Genomic DNA, 24,570 nt, shown 5'->3' with positions numbered 1-24,570 from the left:
TTCGGGCATTAATAGCTTTCTAGTATGGTAGAGAGAACCCACCTTCTTTGCAGCGGTCCTGGCAATGTTCTCAATGTAATTATTCCAACTCATGTTTCCTGTGAACGTTAAGCCAAGGAGTTTAAAAGATGTACTTTCAGATAGTCATTGGCCATTGCTATTGGTGGTAGAGAAGGTTTCTTGTAATTATTGAAGGAAACAAGTTTAGTCTTGGCAGCATTGAATGTGACCATCCATTTTTGTCCCCATTCCACTACGGATCGGAGGTCATCCTCTAGTGTTTTCCTGTTGTCTGTTATAGAGCGTGGTATCGTCAGCATATATACCCATCTCACAGACAATTTTGTCAAAGAGGTTATTTATGAGTATTAGAAATAACAGAGGTCCAAGAATAGACCCCTGAGGCACTCCCACATTTATATCATATTGTTTAGATGTACGACCATCAAGAACAACCTGAATTTTTCTCTTATCTAAGAAGGATTTAATTATGTTATGTATTCTTCCAGTGATACCGTATGATCTGATTTTCTTGAAGACCCTCATGCCATACCCTGTCAAAAGCCTTAGATATATCTAGAGCTACCGCTCTATCCTCCCGCGCTTTATTTTTATATATATATATAAAGAGAGAGAGAGTAATGCATAGTAATAATAATTAGTTAAAAATAAAACCAGTTTAAGGTTTCCAAAATTTGTACTAGAACTGTCTGCAAGCCCCCATTTACTGGACAAAGCAGGAGAGAGCAGAGCGGTAGCTCTAGATATATCTAAGGCTTTTGACAGGGTATGGCATGAGGGTCTCCTCAGGAAAATTAGATCATACGGTATCACTGGTAGAATACTTAACATAATTAAATCCTTCTTAGAGAAGAGAAAAATCCAGGTTGTCCTCGACGGTCGTATATCTAAACAATATGATATAAATGCGGGAGTGCCCCAGGGTTCTATCCTTGGACCTCTATTGTTCCTGATATTCATAAATGACCTCCCCGACAAAATTGCCTCTGAGATGGGTATATATGCTGATGACACTACACTCTATGGCAGGCACGACAGGAAGACGAATGAACACATTTCTAAAGAAATGGCAGAAACACTAGAGGAAGACCTCCGATCTGTAGTGGAATGGGGACAAAAATGGTTGGTCACGTTCAATGCCGCCAAGACTAAACTAGTGTCATTCAATAAGTACAAGAAACCCTCTCTACCACCTATAGCAATGGCCAGCGACTCTTTATTTGCGAGTACATCTTTCAAACTCCTTGGCCTAACGTTCACAGGAAACATGAGTTGGAACAATTACATTGCAGGCATTGCCAGGGCCGCTGCAAGAAAGGTGGGCTCTCTCTACCGTGCTAGACAACTACTAACATCCGAAAGTATCCTGTACCTCTATAAGGCCACCATTCGCCCATGTATGGAGTATTGCTGTCACATTTGGGCTGGTGCATCTACTACTAGTCTCTCGCTCCTTGACAAGGTTCAAAAGAGAGTCCAAACCTGATAGGCCCTGAACTGGCATCTAAGCTTCAGTCTCTGTCTCATCGGCGAAATGTTGCATCCCTCTGCCTTTTCTACAAGTATTTTAATGGTGAATGCTCTGACGAACTGCAATCACTTGTGCCCCCACGATGTGAGCACCCTCGACGAACCTGACAGGCTGCTAAATCCCACCCCCACACTGTAGAGATCCCTAGATGTAAAAGATCTTTCTACTCCAATAGTTTCTTCCCCAGAACCGCTAGACTTTGGAATTCCATTCCAGGTCCCTGCTTCCCCAACTGTACTGACGTGCAGAAGTTCAAGTGTAACGTGAACCGCCATCTTTCTGCCCAAATCCCTACATAGTACCCCAGTAGTTGTTGCCCCTGATAGTAGCCCCCTACACCAAAGTGGCAATTTGCCATGTTTGGGGTGAAAATGCAATAAAAAAAAAAAAAAAAAATGGGTACTTGGAAAAGTCAATTGTAAAAGTGACCTTCTCCTGAAGGTTGAAGGTTCAATACTCCGTATGGACGACCAAAAAATACAATTGCAAATTACTTTGGACCTCCATCCAGTCATGGTTGATGGAACAAGAGCGTGCTACTCTCATGAAATAAATAAAAGGGTTCCGTTCGACAAGATACAACTGAAGAAAATTCGAGGTTATATTGACCGAATCGTAAAAATGACACTCAAGATGAGTATGGTTGTGCGATGAATCTAAAGAATATGGAAATTTGGAGTGAATCATCATGTGGGTCATTCTATTCCAATATTCTTTATGATCCTCCATGTGTCTCCAGCTTTAAAACACGCCACTAGTTAACATTGCACTGTATTTGAAATTAAAGAATATCATAAAATTATCCCAAATGCTGTAAATGATAAAACAGACACACAAATATTGCTGTACTTCAGCATTGCCTTGGATGTAACGTTTTCATTTTTATTTGCACATTTTTAAATTTAAGGTACATAACTCTTATATTCTTCAATTTAAAATACGAGTTATCTGCCTTGCTGATAACTTGCTAGTGTCTAACTTGTTCCTGTCTAATTCGTTCATGGCAAATAGAATGAAGTCAGTGTTTAATTCATATTGTAGTTAATTACATTGGATTTTCTTCACTCTGTTTATTTTATTATCATTGATATTTTTTCTTTCTATGTTTCAACCAATGTGACTGGTGCCAGTACCTTAAAAGCTTAAAAAATGTTCTATTTTTGCAGTCTGGAAGGACTGGATTAAGTAATTTTGTAAATAAGTTGTAACTAAATACATTATTGTTAATAACATGGTATAACAATAAAAATTGGCTAGTCAGAAGCCAAGTTTGATAAATGCTGTTGTTTTGAAGGTTGTTAGATAGTTGCAATAGAATTTAATTAGTTTCTGTGAATCAGCAAAAATGATAGAAAAAGTTGTTTCCAAAATCATTTTTTTTTTTTTTTTTGTCAATGAATTCATTTTAGCATTCAAGAAAGTTTTTCTTTTTACCATGATTTTCAACTTGTTTAATTGAAACTTTTCTTCCATTTTGTCTTTTCAGCAAACAATTATCAAAGAAAGAACATGATGAGAAAAGGCAAAAAGAACTTCATCAAATTCTGACGGACTTTGCCAATAATCCAAATGAAAGAACCAAAGAATTTCCACCAACACTTAACTCTTTTGAGCGGATGTTAGTTCACGAGGTAAGCAAAATTTTATTTCCTTTTTTAGCAGCATTTCACTGTTTTGTTTTTATATACTAATGGATTACTAATTCTAAAAGCCACTCAAAGATAAAGGTCGAGATGCAATAATTATCAGTTGAGATGAAAAATCCTGAGAGAATTGGTTGGATGGACTAACCTTGAATATTTGTGGGGACATTTCAGCCAGTGTAACCTCCGACCTTCTTCAGATGTATCTTGTCGGACTCGGGAACCTGCACAGAATTTCAAACAGAACACTTTATTATTTATTGTATATGTAAAAGCAGGAATAGCTTTTAGACTCCCAAAATTCGACTACAATTGTCCGGATAAAATATTACGTAAAATTTATTTGTGACACTCTCATGGAGGTTGAAGGTTCAATCCTTGGTACAGGTAATACTAAGAATGCAATTGCAAAATTACTCAAGACTTCAACCTGGTCATGGCTAATGGAACAAGAGCATGCTACCTCCATAGATTAAAGAATGGGTCTTGTTTGAAATTCCATGCAGGTTCCTAAGTTCAACAAAATATACCTGAAGGTCAGAGGTTATATAAACTAAAATGCTGTGCAAATAACACTCAATGAGAACAGTAGTCTGAATAATCCTAATAATAGTAGTAATGGCATATAAAAATGACAGATCAATAATGGAATATATAATTTAATGTTCAAGCTAGGATCAAAATGTGGAAAAAAGTATTGAGGAGGTGGAGGGGGGTACTTACAGTGAACGACTCATTTTTCTGTGAATTTTCCTTTGGCATATTCCAGTAGCTTACATAAACTGCCAAAATATGGTGAAACACTCAGCCAATGAAAATTGCTCAACCAGATAATACAAATGCACTGTTGCAAGAAAATATTTCAATCATGCAAAAATTTAAATCATTAAAAATAAAATAGTACTTTTTTTTTTTTTTCAAGTCCCATCAAGGTAATATACATGTGGTTCAACATGGCAACTGTACAAAATTTAAAGTGAAAGTGTAACAGCTCTGAACACACTGTGACCAATTGGAAAAATTTCCTATGAGACACTTGCCAGGAATATTTCCTTAGAAATCCTCAGAAAATCGAAGGTAAAACCTTCCTTCCAATAATATAGAAATGTATTCTGCCAGGGACTATAGTCATATTAGACTGTTGAAAAGCCTAGCCTACCCTCTAATCTTAGTAAAACAAAAACATTTTTCTGGAAAAAAAATTTTCCTAGCTACCCTCTGACAAAAATTTTTTTTTCAACTCCTTAAAATTGTAATATTTCTTACAAAAATAAAAAAAAATTACCAAAAATAAAATTTGTTGCAAAAAAGAATCAATAAAAAACAATTTTTTTTTTCTTTGTAAGAAATACAGAAACAAAAAAAAATGTTTTCATTTGGTGCTATTTATTTTACAAAAAAAATATTTATCCATGAAACTTACTTTAAGTTGATTCTTCATTTTCATTTTTTGTATTTCCATTTTTTCTTCATTGAAATCATGATAAATAAAACATTTATCATCGATATTTTTTCTTTCTATGTTTCAACCAATGTGACTGGTGCCAGTACCTTAAAAGCTTAAAAAATGTTCTATTTTTGCAGTCTGGAAGGACTGGATTAAGTAATTTTGTAAATAAGTTGTAGCTAAATACATTATTGTTAATAACATGGTATAACAATAAAAATTGGCTAGTCAGAAGCAAAGTTCGATAAACGTTAAAGGATGTTAGATAGTTGCAATAGAATTTAATTAGTTTCTGTGAATCAGCAAACATTATTTCCAACAACAGAATTTCAAACAGAACACTTTATTATTTATTGTATATCTAAAAGCAAGAATAACTTTAAGGCTCCCAAAATTCGACTACAATTTTCTGGATAAAGTAGGCTCCTTAGTACCCCACCCCTCCTCAATACTGTGCAGGTTCTTGAGTTCAACAAGATACATCTGAAGAAGGTTGGAGATTACATTGGCTGAAATGTTGTCCCCACAAATAATCAAGCTTAGTCCATCCGACCAATTATTCCAAATTCTCTCAAGGTTTTATATGTTCTGCTGATAAACTTATTTCCTCTTGTATTGTGCACCCCCCCCCTTTTTTTTGGGGGGGGGGACTTCCTAACATTTGGAGGGGTGCAACGTCGATAGCATCACAAAAATACAAGTTTGTTAAAATCCAATGTCATTTTTTTTTTCATAAAATTAGAAGTTATTTAAATTATTTTTAAAGTTGTAAAACATGCTGATTTACAAAATTAATTTATCTTAATTGTTTTTCAATATTAATGTTGTACAATTAGATTATAATTATTTTTTATCATTCAATAAGTTTAACTAGTTTTTTAAGTTGTAGCAACTATTATAATATCTTCTCTTATGTTTTTTGGATATACATAAATAAGCATATACATGATTACCGTTTTCATGAAATTCTGTTAAAAAAGAAGGGAAAACAATTTCTTATGGTAAAAAAAAAAAATAAATAAAAAAGGAGCAAGTGAAATTTTTTTTAGCCCTAGTAGAGATGGTGCCTCCTCCGTAAGAAAAAATCCAAACAAATAAGAAATTCTCTTACTAAAAGAATAATTTTTTTTTAGGTACTTAAGAAATATTGTCTTTTTTTCAAATTTCTTTTTTGATTTTTTTTTTTTTTTCAGATTGCTGCAAAATTTGGTTTAACTCACATAAGTGTAGGAGAAGGAGATGAAAGACATATCGTCATTAGCAAATCTAAAGGAGAGAATTGTGCTGAATCAGAATCCAGTCAAACAGAAAAACTTGTAGATGCAATAAACACTTTGGATATTCGCATGGAGAATGATGATGTCACAAAAGATTGTCCTGACAGCAATGGCTTTGCATTATCGGAGGATTTGCAAGCATCGCAAGAATCGGTGGAGGAAGGTGCTGCTGCTGCTGCATCTAGTGCACCATCAGTGGAGGAAGATGTAGCTGCTGCATCTAGTGCACCATCATCAAGGCCCAAGCAAAAGAAATATACAAAGACTCAAAACAAGCCGCTTCACTTAGAGGGTTTCGATTCACCTGATGAAGAGAAAGAGAAATGTCCGCATTGTCTGCGAGATATCCTGAAGACCAACATTCACCTTCATACGGTACATTGTAGTCGCAGGGTAGCTGCTGCTCAGAAAGCTTTACTTACTCCCCAACCTCAGACTCAACACTCTAAATCCAAAAACAAGTCTAAGAAAACCGATAAAATGGTGAAAGCTCTAACCGATATTGATGCCGATGATTTTGACGGCCTTATTAATGCAGCAATGGATGTTAACTCAAAGTGCGGCTTCAGCAAATGCAAGCAGAAAACGCAAATCATGGGAGTCGATTGTCAGTTCTGCCGCTTGCGATTCTGTTTCTCTCACTCTCTGCCCGAGGTTCATGGTTGTGGACACGAGGCGAAGGTCCATGCCCGTGCAACTCTCGTGAAGGAAGGTGTGGTCTATCGTGGCAGCGGGGTGCCCAGTAAACTACCAAACGCTACCAAGAAGGCTCAACTCCAAAAGAAATTAGACAAAAAATTAACAAATTTGGCTGACCAACGAAAAGCCAAACCCAAGAAATCCTGAACTTTGTTTATTTTATTTATTGTCTGAAGTAAAATAAAAAAAAAAAATATTTCAATATTTTCCGTTATTTTGATTTTGTCAGATGAGAATCGTTGTACTTCAATAAAGGATGTGCAACACCAATTTTCTCGCAACTGATAGTGCAGCACCTCTTTTAATGCGGATAAAATCATGAGAGGGAACATAATAATCTTGTCACTGCCAGACTACCAAGTGAGCGACAGATAGATCAGTATATAAGTTATCAATTTGTTTCTTTACACTGCACCTGCTGATGGTAGTCTTTCTTTATTTTAAAATTATATTTTACTAGCAGGCTACCCGGCATTGCCCAGTTGTAAAATATGCTTAAATATTGTTTTAATTTATGCAGATTTCATATTTATTACTAGGGATAGCACAACAGAATATTCTTTACTTTGTTTTGATGCTCAAGTATATATCCGTTGATATCCTACATGTTTTTATAGAGTGATATGGTTCTCAGTTGATTAACTGTGTCAGATATACACTCGAGAGTCAATAGGGTGATGAGAATATTCTGTTGTTCTAGCCCTATTAATTATAGAGCCATTTTACTATTGATTCTTGTATTGCACCTAATATATAGTAGTGATTTAAAAAGAAAAATTACTTGGGTGCTATCATTTCGAATCGAAACCAAAACGTATACATCTCCAGCCATATCTGTGAGCGTTTGTCCTAAATCCATATGCATACAAAAACTGCAAAACAATGTTTAACCTATACCTTTTAATTAGCAAAAACATCCTGGGTATACTTGACTTATGCTAGGCCAAAGTTAACTGTTTTTTTTTGTTTTCAATTTTGACCCTCTTAGCAACTATTTTACTGGCTAAGAAAACAAGTGTACTAAGGCTTCAAATACCCTATATATCAAATTTCAGCTCTATAGTCCAAATATTCAGAGAGGAGTTTGGTAGAGACTTCTCTCACACACACACACACTGACAAGTGGAAGCGTGCTGGGCCCATAACCTCTAGAAGTGTAAGCCATGTTTAGTTTCAGATGGTTCGTTGTTCTAAACAAGTCTTGAAAGGTGACTTGTTTGCAGTAGACAGTTCCACAGAGCAAAATATTCTTACTGTGTCGAGACAGAAAAAAAACATGTGAAATTGCTCCAGAAAAGGTTTAATATTTATGAAGCAATTCTGGTTTCTGATTGGTTGGTAGCAGAACGTGAATTAATTCGATTTGTCAGTTCCTAGCAGCATCGTTTATAAATAGAATCGTCCGACTGTGTGGGATCATACCTCATTACAAGTCCAAAATATTGCAACATTCACTTATATATATATATATATATATATATATATATATATAAACATTTGTGTGCTTAAACGTTTTCATTTTAAATTCTACGCAATTATGTAGAATGTAGAAACTATGCATAAATAGAATTCTGTGTAATAGTGAAACGAAACCAATCATCTAATAAGAAACCATAAAAATGAATAAGTAATTAAAGCTTGTTTTTCAAAGTAATATGCAAATTAGTTAACCATGCAGCGGCTTGCATATCCATGACTGAGTAAATTAAAAAGTTTGTTTTAATTTTTAAATAGAAAAATTAGGCTTTTAATATTAATGTCAGAACAAGAAAAACTCAACTTTATAGTAAATAAATTTTGCTTGAATTTAATTATGGCTTTACAGGTAAATCGTGTGGCAGCTGTGGTGTTAAATCATCAAAGACAAAACTTGTTTCTGGTAATTTAGAGACATAATACTTATGTAATTAATAAGTTAGGAAAATGCTGAATTTTTATAATTATGGTGAGATCGGATAGCATGGCAAAATGGTTAAATCTTTCAATGTTCTGGAACCAGGAAAGATTGTTGTTACACCTGTGTAATAATTATTAATTTCTTCAAGATCACTGGCAAAATCTTGTAATGCAAACAGAAGCCATGAACATTTCACAGAATGAAAAATATATTTAATCAACAAATGTTTTGATGTTTGATCATTTTTATTTTATACAAATAATATTTAAGTCCATTATATGAAAAAAAAAAAAAAAAAATTAAACGGATTCAGAAATCTAGAATTTTTCTCCAACTCTTCTGAACACTAGCCCAGTCTAATAGTACAAAACCAACAATGACAATGGAATACATGTATGTTCTCAACATTCTTTTTCACTCCTTTTCCTTTCTGTTTTCATCTTGGTTCTTTTTTTTTCTGCTACTTGCTCCTCAGTATTTGTTTACTTTTGTTTTTTTTTGTTTTGTTTTTTTGTTTCACGGGCTGACACATTTATGAATGCCAGTTTAGCACGACTTATGTAAATCGATATTTTATATTCTATACTTACATACTTTAAACTAAACAGAATAAGAATTTCTTTTTTTCTATTTCTATTTCCTTCCCTGATCCTCCATAATCTAAATATCCTGATGTCATACATCATTTATGCTTCTATGTCATTCCACTTACATCTTCCACTTTCCCCTCTCTCAGTTATGGCTACTACCTATGTTTAAAGATCAATCAGCAATTTGTTTGTTGCCCCAGGCTAATATCTTCCCACACTCTTCACCACTATATCCCCCCCCGCCCATGTCTACCACGTCTCATATTCATCTCTTGTACAAAAGCAATAAAAAATATCTCTATTCATTTTAACTGTTTCTGTTATCTCTCAGAATTTTTAAAATGGAGATTCCTTATTCAGACTATTGTCCTTGGATGTTATTCTCACAATATTTCAGCCGATATAACCTCTGACCTTCTTCAGGTGTATCTTATCAAACTTTGTATCTGTACAGAAATTTGAACGGAACCCATAAACTCATAACATAATAAAGTGCTAAGCAATAATCAGTTTTAAGTGACAGTCTCTTGGAGGTTCAATTTTCAGTGTCGGCAATAATAAAAATGCAATTACGAATCACTTAAGATTTTTATCGGATCATGGCTGATGGAATGAGAGCAAGCTACCTTTATGGATTAAATAAAGGTTTCTATTCAAAATTCTGTAAAGATTCCCTAAGTTCAACAAGATACACTTGGAAGAACATCAGATCAGTCAAAAAATTATGAAAATAACATTCAAGATGAGAACAGTAGTCTCAATAAAACAAATTATCTGTTATTTAAGAAACAAAATATTAGTCTTCTGCTTTTGATTTGCAGTTTGTCTACTTTCTATATATTCTATTGGATTTTCTCTTTTGTATTAATCCTAAACATGTTTAGTATTATTAGACTGGACTAGTGTTCATGGAGAAAAAGATTATTTAGACCATGTAACTATATTAAAGTCTGATTTTCACAACAACAAAAAATCTGAAAGTAGCTATAAAAAAAAAATAAAACTATGTCTGAGTTTGACACTCATTTTGAAGTAAATTTCTTTCACACTTAACATGCATAGAAATAAACAAGAAATATCATCAAACATATTTTATTTGTGAAAAAAAAAAATATTGTATGTTTACAGTTTCACATTGGACGGAATTTAGCTTTTGGCACCAATTAGCCAAGACAGACAAATCTTTTTTTTACAGCTGAAAGTTTCTGCAAACTAAAATTACCACTTTAGGTACAACCACCACCCATTTTATCAATTTCTTATATTGCACATATCCGTTATGGAACGAAGTTCTCCGAAAAAAAAATTTCACTCAATTTCATTTTTTATAATTTGTTATACCGAGCAAAAGGTTCGATTTTTAGGAAGAAAAGCTAGTATGGGGAGGGAGTGTCGCCGCTTTACATTGAGTTATCTCCCCGTGGCGTGTTCACCAAAATCCGTAATGGCTGACTTCAACGCGCTTTTCCACTGTAAAAAAAAAACTACTCGATCAAATTGAATGAAATTTTTTTTGGAGATCTTCGGTCCAAAACGGATACGTACAATATAAGCTTTTTTCGATATTTTCATTTTTTAATGTCTTGATTAAACTGTACAAGTATCAATTTTTTTTTTTTTTTTTTTCTATCTTGTACTTACAAAATTTTTATAGTTGGTCACTAAATTTACTGAATATAATTTTACTTTATAACTAGCTGTACTTACCTGGTGTTGCCTAGAATGCAGTGAAGTCATTTTACTTGAAAATTTTATATGCATTTTTTTTTTTTTAAACTAAAATTTTAATTGTAAGGATGACAACTCTATATTCTTCACATAAAGAGTTACCCCCCTTTATGACTTGGCTTTTTCAAGCTAATCACTTTTTATAACATAGATTGTCTGGGCGGGACTAAATAATTTTATATACTATATATATTATTACACTGCCAATAACACTTTACAAAAATAACAAGTGAAAAATCGCTGGTTTGAAACAAAGTTTTATTTTTCAGCTTAAAGGCTTTTTTTAAATCTAAGATTATATATTATTTATACTAGAATTTGATAGATATAGACTAGTTGTACCTACCCAGCATTGATTTAGGACTTTTTTTTAATTTCGTTTCAAGTTTGCCCCCCCTCCTTTCTTTCTTACTATACTGTTTTATTTTCCCTTTTTTTTTTTTTTTTTTACTATTAGCTACTTCATTTATTTATTTTATGAAATTTTGAAAGTTAAATTTAATTATTACAATACCGTTTGGCAATTTTTACATTTTTAAGCAAATTTTTAGAAAACTAATTTTGTTAAAATATTTTTGTTTTTAATCTCCATATATAAAACCATAGGATGTAAATGGTTTCCAAAATTTTCAATCCTTTAATACATGATAATCTAAGAATTTTATAGCCAGTTTAAATAACTTTCAATTTAATTTGTTTCTAATTTCAAAGGAGTCATGGAATTTTTTTTTTTTTTTCCAACTATAAAAAAAATTAAAATGGCTGACATTTTTTAAGAATAAACGTATATGCATTCTGGTGGATGTATTATGTAATCTTTTTTTAATATATTTTGAAAGTTTGTTTTAATACTTTATACTATTTCATCTTTGATTTCACTAATTAAAAAATGATGTGTAAGTTACATAGAGACGAGAAACATAGCCAGAAGTGGTGATGTAACTGTATTAACATAGCAATTAATTAAAAAAAAATTTTTTTTTTTATAAATGAAAACTATTTGATGCTGTAGATAAATATGTGGCAAAAAAGTGCAAATAATTTTATGTACATATTATTTAGACATTCAATCAAAAGCAATTTTGAGAAACTAGCATACTAGGATAAGTGCATTGTGGCCTACAAAAGTGCCTGAATTGCTCTGTTAGCATTCCCTGGTAAGAGCGCCTTATGCGATTTACAATAAACAAACCACTTCTTTGAGAGAAGGTAAAGTCTGGGAGGGTGTACCTCTTAGATTGAACTTTTGTCATATTTCCAAAATCACAAATTGATCAAGTATTTTTATTTTTATAAAGAAAATCATTTTTAAACGATTTAAAGTGATTAATGTGTAATCTGTAGCATTACAAGGCTGATCTTACAAGTTTGAATTATTCTGGACTTATCTGCTCGTTTTCTTTTTTTTTTTTTTTTTATAAATAGTAATGCAAGATGGTCCCTTTTTGCTTACTCATAAAATTTGATTTTCTTAGTTAATAATCAACCTACTTGATCAATTTACCTAATTTTTGGAATATATCTTTGTTTGTAATGGATGCATGCATGATAAAAAAAATTTATAATTAGGTTGGATTCTAAATAAGAACCCTTTTGTTTGGGTTTTTTTTTTTTTTTTTTTTTTTTTTCATTTTAAATTTTAAGGTGATTCTGCAGAAGTTTCAAAAAATGTGACCAATTTGCTGAGTTCATAATTGCAGAGTGTTTCTTTCAAGGCTGGAATTTTATTCTTCACATTTTGACCTTTGAACTTCCAAGTATCAATATATAAATCGGTGATTATACGTGGACAAATGTTAAGGAGAATAACAAGAACAAATGGAGTTGTTCTGAAAGAAACAAAAATATGAATTATGATAAAAATTATAATTTTCCAATAATATAACCATATATGTGATAGCAAACGTTAGAAGCGCGTGGAGTAAATTCATTGAACTTCTGGCATTACTAACCAGCTGTGTGTTATTAATATCAATGGAAAAGTTTATCAGACACGTGTACTTAGTATAATGATGGATGGAAGTAAAAAGTGGTCAACGAGAGTTGAGGATATTATGCATTACATATGTAATTCTTTAGGGGCACTTTTACTTTTGTATAAAGGTTTTTACCAGCTTTCTTCTAATGAATAAAGATATATTTTCAACCGAATTCTATCCTAGAGATTGAGTTCAATCTCTGGCAAAGCTATTTTCTTTTTATACATATTATTTCTCACACGTATATATGTAACACATTACATGTGTGTGAGAAATAATGAGAATCATACGATGGATGTGTAATATGAGTCTTAAAAAGAGGTTTAGATCTGATGACCTCAGGAAGATTAAATCAATAAGGGGAGATGTGTGCAGAACAGGAGACTTTGTTGGTTTATTCACACTGAAAGAATGGGTGAGTATGCTTGAGTTGGTATAGAACAGTTGAGGTAGAAGGGTTAGTTGGCAGAGAACACCCAAGGAAACCATGGGAAGAAGTAATAGATAGATCTGAGAAAAAGAGGGTTAAATAAAAACCTGGTCAGAGATAGGTTAGTTTGGATGTCAATTCGTAAAAGCTGTCCAACACATGCCAACACGTAAAATGGACAGTAAACTAAAATAACCAAACTTGTTTTTTGTCCAGAAAATAAAATTTAATTAAAAGTTAAAATAAAAACATTATTTAGAACTGTTTCTTTATCTTTGAATGTTTGTTCATTGTTTCAGCTGATGTACTCTCTGGCCTTCTTCAGATATTTTTGTGCTTTTCATTATCCCTTTGGGAATTTCAAACTGAACATTTAAGTGAATGGGGGTAAACTGCTTTTATTCCATGTCCCATGCCTTTTATTATTATTATTAGATTTTTTTTTCTTTTTCTAAATTCCCTTCACCAGAGATAGAACTCCTAACATCTAGGTAGAATTTACTCTAGAAGAAACCCTCTCTATACCAGACCGGCAAAGAGCTTTCCATGAAAAGTTTCTTTCCAAGAACTTGGTAATTGGTGACTTATTAGTATAAAAAGAAGATACCTTTACCAGAGATTGAACTCACAATCTCTAGATAGAATTCGGTTGAAAATATATCCTTATTCATTAGGAGAAAGATGGTAACAACCTTCATAAATGAAACGTTTTCTTGAACTTGGTTAAGGAAAATAGCTATTCATAGCTTTGATTTTTCCCGCAAAAGTATAAGTGCCCCTATCTATCAAGACCTTACATAAGTACTTTTATCGTAACTAACATTTAAGTTGTAATTGACATTTCTCTTCAAATCCTTTCTGTCACCTGATTAAATTAACCAATCAGATTATCTACTCTCACTCATATATATATATATATATATATATATCTCAGCTGAAGAGAGCTTGATATGGGTATATTATCAGGTTTGAAACCGACGATACTGATGACTTATATTCATCAAAATTTTCTGAAAATAAAAATACAAATAATATGCTCTTATTTTTGGAATTTTTTCTTTATAATAGAGTACTCTGCTGGAATTTTTTTTCCAAAGATATAACTAAGTCTTGGCCTTCGGACCAGGATACAAGTGTAGTATCTGTTCTGATGCTTCACTTTTTTGGTCTTTATTAATGAAGGAGAAATCCTTCATGACTGATACATTTTTAAATTTTTTTTTACTAACCAAAGTGCCCCTTTTCGGGGAGCTGGTTTCCCCTCCACATTAAAAACCGACCTTGTGTCTAACTCTGCCCTCGTGGGGAGGTAAATAAACAAACACACATATATATATATATATATGTTAATTTAGTATACAAACAAATGGCTACACATAAGCATACATGTTTCAGCGAAAACCCAGTAAGGGAATCGCTTCGTCAGGCCAAGGACATCTCTCTAATAATAATAATAGTTTGGCTCTGTCTAAACATTGAGCACTCTTTTGGTAGACACACTTAATAATTACTACCAATACAATATATATATATATCCTTTTAATTTTTGACATTATATTGCTGTGCACTCTTCACTGAGTCTATTAGTTCTCCACAACCAAACAATAAAGATATATCATATTTTTATACAGGTCTGGTTGAATATTCTTTTGTCCATTTTTTTTTTTTTTTTTTTTCCAATATGGTGGGCTACGTTTCTTGTGTTTTCCACAATTTTTCAACCTACATGGGTCGTCTTCAGGTACTGTAGTATAACGAATGTTCATTGATGAATTGACTGATCAGATGATGCATCTATAAACATTTGAATACACTGTCCCCACCCAGTCTGGTGGTTGATGATAGGTCTTTTTGGCTCGAATGAGCAATGCCTCGCCTCAGGGATGGGTAGGCGCAGGTCGCAATATGAGATGGCCAGAATGATCGTGTTTTCTGTAAGGAGTTTTCTAAATTCTTTCTTAGGTGTTTTGTATGTAATTAAGTGTTGATAGATTGCTCTTGGAGAGGACAGGTGGAATGTGAGGCCGCATGAAATGGTGGTACGGGTCATGGCAATGATTGCTGAGAATGCAGTTAGGAGATTCGAAGTTCCTATCCATCGCAGTTATCACCTGACGAAGGCCAAAGGAATAGTTGGCCGAAACGTCATGAAAACAACAACTAATAAAGATGAGAATAATAGTCCGAAATAAAAATAAAATTAATATATATAATGCTCATCTCAAAAATGAATTCCAATTAAGGAATAATATATATATCAATCGGTATGGACCCAACTATGGGAGATCAGATAATAAATAAACGTAGATTTATAAGATTAAAAAATCCAACCTTGATCGCCTTTTCGGGGCCTGTGGCGCAGTTGATAGAGACGTTGAATCTCTACGGTTCCAGATGGACATTGTCTGAAGATAGCGGTTTCAATCCTACCCAAAGCGTGCCAGAGGTTAATTGGTCAAAAACGTGGTGAGACAACAACTACAGATGGCAGTGATGGCTGAGAATGCAGTTAGGAGATTCAAAGTTCCTATCCGTCACGGTTACCACCTGACGAAGGCCAGAGGAATAGTTGGCCGAAACGTCGTGAAAAACAACAACTAATAAAGATGAGAATAATAGTCTGAAATAAAAATAAAATTAACTCGTATATAGCATTACTCATTTTAAGTAAGTTTTTTTCTCGACATAGTTATTTTTTATTAGTAAGTTTCTGGCTTTACTTTTTTATAATCTATATATATAAAAGCGAAAATGTATGTATGTATGGTCACTTTTTGTGTATGTCCGCAACAGGATTTTTTCAGCAGCTTTTCGAGGCCGTCGCTCATTTTTAAAACTTTTTATATCACATCGAAATCATAATATCTACGAGTTACGAACGGGGGTGGCGTGTGTATTTAATTTTCCCAACTTTCTAAAGTTCAATATTCAACATTTTTTGATCAATGCGTGTAGATTCGCCTTTTTCGTATAATAAAAGCAAAACTAATACGAAGGTTGTTGCATCGTTCCCAGCGCGATTCGTCGGGAACGTCCAAAAGAAATCAGCTTTGATCGATGCGGTTTTTTCCTTATATCAGACAATTGCTATTCAATTTGGACAATCCCCTTTCAATGGGGAGCTGGTTTCCCCCCCTCTCCCATCATCATCGCAGTAAATGAAAAAATGGTCCCGCAGTGAAACAAAGTAAACAAACGCCAAAAAACTGCCCCGTCATCGTAACGCTCTCGCGATGACCTCATTAAGCGGCCACCTGTCAATCAAACCTCCTTGACTTGACTCACTTTAATCGCTCTTACATTAACATTGTTGCTGTAGTGCAGATGTTCAGGGTCAGTCTATAGGCCGCAAGGCTCCAGGTTCGAGCCCACATGCCACCAACCCACCATCTTTTTTTTTTTTTTAAATCGCTATCGTTAAGTTTCCTTTTTGTTCTGATTTACCCCCCCCCCCCCCAAAAAAAAAACACACACACACACCTACAAATACCCGGGCAACACCGGGTACCCCCCCTCCCCGCTAGTCTATAATATAAATCTCACCTGTCTGTTTAAATGTATGTATGTTTGTATGTCTGCCTAAAACTTTCGACAGATTTTCATGAGATCAATATCATTTTGAAACTCAACCCTTTGGACAACAAATATAAAAAAATTGGCTAAAAACATTAACTCCTTCACCCTCAACTGGGCACTCTTCTACAAGAAGAGTTCACTTTTTTTGTCGATATTTTTGAAAGTCATTCCCAATATATTGAGTAGCCTTAATTTAAACTTTCATCACTTCCGGTTTGGCGATGGACACAATAGCAATGACATCATGTTTTTTTTTTTCTTTTTTCTTTCACATTCTTTTCCTCCTTCGCGTCCAAGCCTGCCTGCCTATTACCACTTTCTTTTTTTTTTTTTTTTTTTGCTCAACACACACCTCCAAACACCCAGGAAATGCCGGGTATCCAGGATAGTAAATAATAAGTTGTAGTTTATAGTTTTTATCTACAGTTGCAAGTTCAAGACAGTGGAAAGCAGATCACGGCTCAGAGGAGATGGGGAAATGAATTAATCAACCGATTGATGAATACGACCTTAACATGTGTGGAAATTCTATGGTGTCACACACACACACCGAGATTGCAACTGATACTTGCAGACTGTATCAGAGTTTCTGTTTTGCTTTATTTTATATTTTTTATTCTTGTGAACCCATGTGTGCCCCACCACCCCTGCCCCGACAGCCACCAATGTAAGAGATGCCGATATGGTCAGAAGAGACGGCGGTTCTTATTTAAAATTTTACTTGATAAAAAAACAAAAATATACAAAACAAAATCATTATAATGTACATACCTGTCATGAAATACAGATGTCAAAAATTATATTAATTGATCAAGTAGTTTTATTTTTTAAATAAGAAAATGAAATTTTACAACAAATGAGGCAGATAAGTCAGGAGCAGCCATGTTTTTTATAATGTTTTAAAATATAAGAGAGAATAACTCATTTCAACTACCAAGATTTATGAACCGTGCTAATGGCTGCCAAAAATTATTAATTGCTAAAAATCATAAAATTTTATTATTTTAACTGAAACAAAAAACTACTTGATCAATTTACATAATTTTCGGAATATGATATATGTTTCATGATGATATGTACATCATAAAGATTTGTCAGTATTTCTGTTTTTTTTTTTTGTTTTTTTTAATTAAGTGTAATTCTAAATAAGTGCCAAGAAAAGAAAAGAGGATCACAGAAACAGTGTTAGGGTTGGCAATGCTGTCGAGCGGTGTAACACGTGGTCTTATCACATTTATGCGTAAATGTTTGTTGTTAATCTTTTAAGCACAGCAGCAATATACTACATACGTAACACAATGTCATTTTATGGAAAAAATATGAGAAAGAAAAATGAATTGATGTAAAATTAAGCATCGTAGAAGAGCAGAAATCAAAAGGATATCATAAAACCGATCAAGGAGAAAAGGTTGCAGTGCAAATTTCTCTTTGATGTCATCTGCGTTGTCAACAATTTGTTTGTAGTCATCAGAAAGGAAGCTCAAATCTTTCTCGTGGACTTGCAGTTCCTAAAATAAATCAATGGAAAACAACAACAAAGAATAATAATAATGAGATAATTGCTGGTACAGTGTTCTGCAACTCATCAAAAGTGCATGGGCATATGTATGGAGAACAGGGGTGGGGGGATATCAGGTGTAATTTTGTCAAGTTTCAGGAAACGTAAGTCCCATGAACAGAGTTTCTTTCCTAGAACTGCCCGCCTCCACATGCGGAACCCTGTCCCGCTGGCCTGCTCTCCAGCTAACTATAATATGGACGTCTTCAAGTCCAATGTAAACAGGTTCTTGTTGAGCCGCCCCTTTAAATAATCAAATTCTACCAAACGTCACTCAAATTAACAATCACTACGCTGTTGTCTTGGTGACCACTTTACACTCATTAACCCTTATCCTTGACTGGCCTTGATAAATGGTTACTCCCTTGTTAAAAAAAAAAGGAAGTGTAAGGGTTTTAAAGGATGTAGTGGCTTGGTAGCTCGCAAATAATGTAGGCAATTTGTTCCATGTTTTCGCAATTCTGGGCATGAAAAAATATTTCTGAAAGTCATGGGAGCTGTGCTGTTTTCAGACTTTGTAGGCATGTTCATGTGTTCATGGAGATCAGAAGGATGCGCCAGGCTCTTGTTATCATGATGATTAATAATTTTGTGGATGTTTACTTAATCAGTTCCTGAACATTAATGCTTCAATGAATCTAAGCAAGGAAGCAAGGTGTTTATAATATGACAGGTAGATGGTATTTGGTTGGTTGCATGTCTCTGAAGAGTTCTCAGGCAGTCAATACTTTTAGCAAGATAGGTTTTGTATCAGAATATCTTCAATAAGAATCAATAATTGTAAATCGAAAAAATCTAATGAAAAAAGGAACAAGCCATTTTTACTCAAGTTAACACCATATATAGCATAATATCACAAATGCATGCAAAAAGCTTTATTGCCACACAAGCAGAAAGGCCCAGCATATAAAATCAATGGTAGATTCTTTGACATGTCAGGGACACGTTTAAAATGAATGTTTCGGTTCAAATGCAACTGAATCATGATACTTGACTTTTTCATTTTAAACTTTAATTCAAACCACTATCACCGCAGAAGCAGAAAGGTCCGGCATATAAAATCAACAGTAGGTTCTTTGATATGACAGGGGCATGTTCGAAATGAATGTTTCTGTTTAGAGCACTCAATTGATGATAGTTGACTTTTGCATTTTAAACTATAATTCAAGCAATCATATATAAAAAAAATTCATAAAATCAACAGTAGGTTCTCCAGAGTACAATGTAGAATACAATGTATTGTGGAGTAAGTCACTGCATAGAGGCATGTGAAGCTTCCTCCAGGTGCACCACGATGGGTTCCAAACTAGAGCAGGCAATCGACTGATTTGATTAAAAAATGGACTATTTCGCTGACTTTGATGACAATAAAAATATAGGATTGTGAAACATTTGTTGATCATCATTCAATCATGGGCAATATCAGGTCTCTCTGCTAGTTCTTACTAAAAGAAGACGACTTATCCCCCTTAGTTAGGTTGCTTATTTAAGAATGCTTCCATATTAACTGCCAAACCAGTTTAAATATTTAAAAAAAATAACTGTAGCAAAGTACGGTAGTTAGTTGCCAAATAACATCATATGACAAATACAAATCGGCTAGTCATAATCAAAATTTCCTTTGTCAGCTTAAATGCTATTTAGATCCAACTTTTAAAATCTGATTGACATTAGATAATGAAATGTAATTTGTAAATAGATTTTCTATACAACACTTAATTGTAGGTTGTTTGGCCATAAAATCACACACAAAAAAAAATATGACAACATTCGTATTTTCACATTATTATTTTCATAGTGTTTCTCTCAATATAGATAAGAGAAGGCACTTAAACAGAAAGTGGACCAACTAAAAATCACACCAAAGATGGAGAGACATTCAGAAACATGTAAATGATGACAAAATGAACGCATTATTCATTCATTCCTTCATTTTGTATGAATGAGACGATTCTATTTTTGGCATTGGTTTCCCTGATATATTTCTAATCAGAATTCTTTCTGGAAAGACACGGGTATATAACAGGAAGGACCATGTAAAGATTGCCAATATTTTAAGTGAAAGTGTTTCTGTGGAATGAACTGGATTCGAACTTGGCACACTCAAGTCATCAGCCTGTGTCGTTAACCAGTAAGCCACCGTCACCTCGAATAAACGAGTGAAGTTTTCTTACCTTGAGAGCTTCAAGAATCTGTACTTTGTGAGCAAGTGATAACTGATGCTGTAATCTAGGATGCATCAAATTCAATATATAAGAAGCTGAATTTTCATCAATATCTGTAAAGAAAATATGAATACGTTTTTTGTCAGGTATTAAACGAAAAAACATAAAACTAAAACAAGTTGTAAAATGTCTTGAATTGGAAGCAATGTTTGTGAGGTTTAGCCTATTTTACAGCGTTTTCGTTTGCGATGTATTTTTGGCCGATGTTCTATGATTAAAACATTAAATTAAGATAAGATAAAATTGACACATTGCAAAAATTGAAATTTCTCATGTACACCGTCCTGTCAGGTTAGCCTATTTTGTAGGGTCTATTGTTAGATGCTTTTTGTAAAATTTCCTTCAGAATACTAGTGTCATGATGTATTTCTTATATATTTTTAGTTGATTTTCTATGATTTACACATGAAATTAAGATAAAATTGGCACATTGCAAAAATTGAAATTTCTCATGTACGCACTCCTATCAGGTGTGGCCTGTTTGTAGGGTTTTCGGTTACATGCTTTTTATTATATTTTCTTTAGAATACTAGTGTCATGATGTATTTCTTATGTATTTTTGGCCGATTTTCTATGATTTAAACATTAAATCAAGATAAAATTGACACATTGCAAAAATTGAAATTTCTCATGTATGCGGTCCTGTCAGGTTTGGCCTATTTCACAGGGTTTCCGGTTCGAAGCTTTTTATCACATTTCCTTTAGAATACTTTCTTTTTTTTTTACATGTTAGTCACATCTTATCAAGGCCCGGAAGCCACTCGGGAATAAGGGTTATTGTGTGTATAGTAATCAATGGGATAGTATCATAGTAATCATTAGTATTGGAGATTTGATAAAGTGTCTTACTTAAGGGAGCGGTTCATCAGGAATTTGTTTATGTTGGACTTGAAGACATCCAAGTTGTAGTCAGGTCGGAAACAGGCAAACGGAAGAGAGTTCCACAGGAATGCACTTCTAAGAAAGAAGCTTTGTTTATGGAATCTACGTTTTAATTTTTGATTTTGGCACAGATAAAGAGTGGGGAAAATTCTTGACAGTGGTTTCAGCTAGACAGGTGTTTATCATGAAATATTGGCGAGGGGGGACCAGAGATTGGAGCTCAGAAGAGCACTTGCCATGGAAGTAACGATAAAACAAAGACAGGCTCGCAACGTCTCTTCTGTGGGAGAGAGGTTGCAGGGAAGAGAAAAAGGCATCCTCCACTAAGCCACGAAGTCTATTTTGCACTCTGTCAAGGCAGGATAGGCTGGTTTTAGCCGCTCCTGCCCATATGTGGGAGCAGTACTTCATCCTTGGATGTACCTGGCTTTTATATAGATATAGAATTGCTTCAGCAGTCAAATATCTTCTGGAGCAGTAGAAGGATCCTATCATTTTTCCAGCGACCTTGGCAACAGACTTGATATACATGTTCCATTTCAGATCAGGAGTAAAGGTCAATTCCAGAAGCTTGTCAAAATATGGATCCTCCCCAAGATGAGAGCCATCCATTTCAGTTGATATCAGATGGGGATCAGAGCATGTAAAAATAGGAGCGAGAATCAGAGAGAACTTTGTCATTTACGGCCTTTGATGTGTTGCCATAGATGGTTGTATCATCAGTATAGATGTCAATGAATGATTTAAGTATGTGTTTTGTGAGATCATTGATGTAGATTAGGAAGAGTGTAGGGCCCAGGATGGACCCCTGTGGGACTTCAGCATTAATATTGTGGGCATCTGATTTCTGCCAATCTACCACTACTCTTCTGAGCCTATCAGAGAGAAATGATTTAATAATTGAGAAAACATTTCCAGTTATACCGTAGCTGGAAATCTTGTGAAGTAGGCCTTTATGCCATACCTTATCGAAGGCCTTTGGTATGTCAAGAGCAATTGCCCTAGAAAGGAAGACTTTGTCAAGAGATTCACTAATCCTATGAGATATAACCGTTAGCACATCTGCTGTAAATCTAGTAGAACGGAAACCATATTGCATGTCACTAAGAAGGTTATTTCTTCTGAGGTGGTTGACTAGTGTTATGATGTATTTCTTATGTATTTTTTGGCCGATTTTCTATGATTGAAACATTACATTAAGATAAAATTGACACATTGCAAAAATTGAAATTTCTCATGTACGCCAGGTTTGGCCTATTTCACAGGGTTTTCGATTAGATGCTTTTTATCACATTTCCTTTAGAATACTAGTGTCATGATGTATTTCTTATGTATTCTTGGCTGATTCTCTATGATTGAAACCTGAAATTAAGATAAAATTGACACATTGCAAGAAGTAAAATTTCTCATGTACTTATGCTGTACATACATATATACGTACACACTATCATATACATACATATATATGTACAGACAATCATATGCATACACACAACCATATACATACATATATACGTATAAACAATCATATACATACATATGTTTACATGCACACCTAACTTTGTTTAAGGATTAAATAATTTATAAAGTGGTTCATTTTGGCATAAAATAGCCAAAACAAATAAAACCCTTTATTTGAAAAGTGCAATTAAAAAAAAATGACAAATAATACTCACCATAGGTAATGTTTAAATGAATTTTTCTTCTGGTCGCTTCTATGGTCAGAAAATCTTTCAAGATAGAAATTGTAGAGATGTTGTCGGAACGGAAGATCACTTCGCCTTTGCTGTCGATTAATACAAGATGAGAAGAATACTTAATTATCTTACAACAAAATAAATACCACATCTGCATATTAATGTATAATTATTAAACTAACTTTTACAAAGCCATAATCAAAATAACCATAGGGAATCGATTCTGATAGTGTATCAAGTCTGAGCACTTTGATGGTACTTAAAAGGGACTAGAGAGAATCAAAAATAATTCGCAGTTGAACCCTTTCCATAAGATCTCACAAAATGAAGAATCTAGATCCCCCTGGAAAATAATGTTTTGATCTTAAAGTTAGAGTAAGCACCAAATATCTTTTATTGTTTTGTATAATGTACATTCGGTTCTTATCCAAAATTCCCTCGAGATCAGAAAACAAAAATAAAGAAAAATATGTATAATGTATGTCCACGTGACAAAATAAAAAGATCATATTCTAAAAATCACTACTGGTTAACTAGTTTTAGTTTTAAATAAGAAAATCAAATTTTATGAGTATCTGCCGAGTAAATGTCTCACTCACCATTTTGAAAGAAATGTCAAGAAACAAAGGAAGATAACTCAATAATCCATACTAGATTTATATTGTAATGCCTACAGATTTTCATTATATATTATTTCAAGGCCCGTGGTGCAATGGATTGAGGCATTGAATCGCTATGATTCCAGGTGAGAATTGTCTGAAGATAGCAGTTTCAATCCTACCCAAAGCAGTAATTACTAGGGATACAGTAAAGTGACTCAGTATTTCTATCTTGTTGTGGTTAATCACCTGAAAAAGGCCAGAGGAATAGTTGGCTGAAACTGCAACAACTAGAAAGATGAGGATAACAGTCCACAAATAAATAAATTTGCATGATTTTCTTTGTAAAAATAAAACTACTTGATCAATTTACATGATTTTTGGAATATGATATTTTCACTACAGATTTTTATTTATTTTTGTTTTTTTTTAATATAGCAAGAATTATAGACAAGAACCATAGATTCTTTATTTTCAGAATTGTCAACTGTAAACAAATGTGTAAACTGTATTTTGGTACAGTTTACACATTTTAATTTTAATGATAGATATGTTTGGAATATACGTTTTATGCATGAGCTATAAAATGAAATAATGTATATTCTGGCATAACTTTCAGGCACAAAGAATTTTGATAAATTGAAAAGACATAAAAGACCTGCATGTTCTTTTTTTATGCTGGAATAATCTTAGGCACACAGAGTACACTCCTTCATTTACTTAGATGTCTAAATACATAGATAAATATTTTAAACAGATGTCTAAATAATTAAATACATATATTAAACAGA

General features: G+C 33.6%; 2 protein-coding genes across 5 annotated transcripts in view; one reads left to right on the top strand and one right to left on the bottom strand.

Annotated features, from left to right (window-relative positions):
* LOC145254791 (DNA-binding protein SMUBP-2-like) overlaps window positions 1–6,820 on the top strand; it is a 67,766-nt gene extending 60,946 nt beyond the window's left edge. Inside the window, exons 15-16 of the mRNA XM_080113581.1 lie at window positions 3,039–3,183; window positions 5,836–6,820. Of these exons, the coding sequence (XP_079969707.1) occupies window positions 3,039–3,183; window positions 5,836–6,765 (1,075 nt within the window). The 3' untranslated portion in view covers window positions 6,766–6,820. The remainder of the gene's footprint in view (window positions 1–3,038; window positions 3,184–5,835) is intronic.
* A 5,570-nt stretch (window positions 6,821–12,390) lies between these two features.
* Window positions 12,391–24,570, bottom strand: part of LOC145254802 (BBSome complex member BBS7-like) — an 86,491-nt gene continuing 74,311 nt past the window's right edge. For all 4 annotated transcript variants that reach the window (XM_080113604.1, XM_080113594.1, XM_080113614.1 and 1 more), the window contains exons 16-19: window positions 23,160–23,269; window positions 20,551–20,654; window positions 18,203–18,326; window positions 12,391–12,618 (exon numbers count right to left, since the gene is read on the bottom strand). In XM_080113604.1, the coding sequence (XP_079969730.1) occupies window positions 12,473–12,618; window positions 18,203–18,326; window positions 20,551–20,654; window positions 23,160–23,269 (484 nt within the window). In that variant the 3' untranslated portion in view covers window positions 12,391–12,472. The remainder of the gene's footprint in view (window positions 12,619–18,202; window positions 18,327–20,550; window positions 20,655–23,159; window positions 23,270–24,570) is intronic.

Source organism: Euprymna scolopes, chromosome 3, assembly GCF_053919585.1.
Source record: "Euprymna scolopes isolate OS-2025 chromosome 3, ASM5391958v1, whole genome shotgun sequence".
Classification (NCBI taxonomy): Eukaryota; Metazoa; Mollusca; class Cephalopoda; order Sepiida; family Sepiolidae; genus Euprymna; species Euprymna scolopes.
The sequence above is the reverse complement of the archived record's forward strand: the minus strand, read 5'-3'. Positions and strand labels throughout refer to the sequence as shown.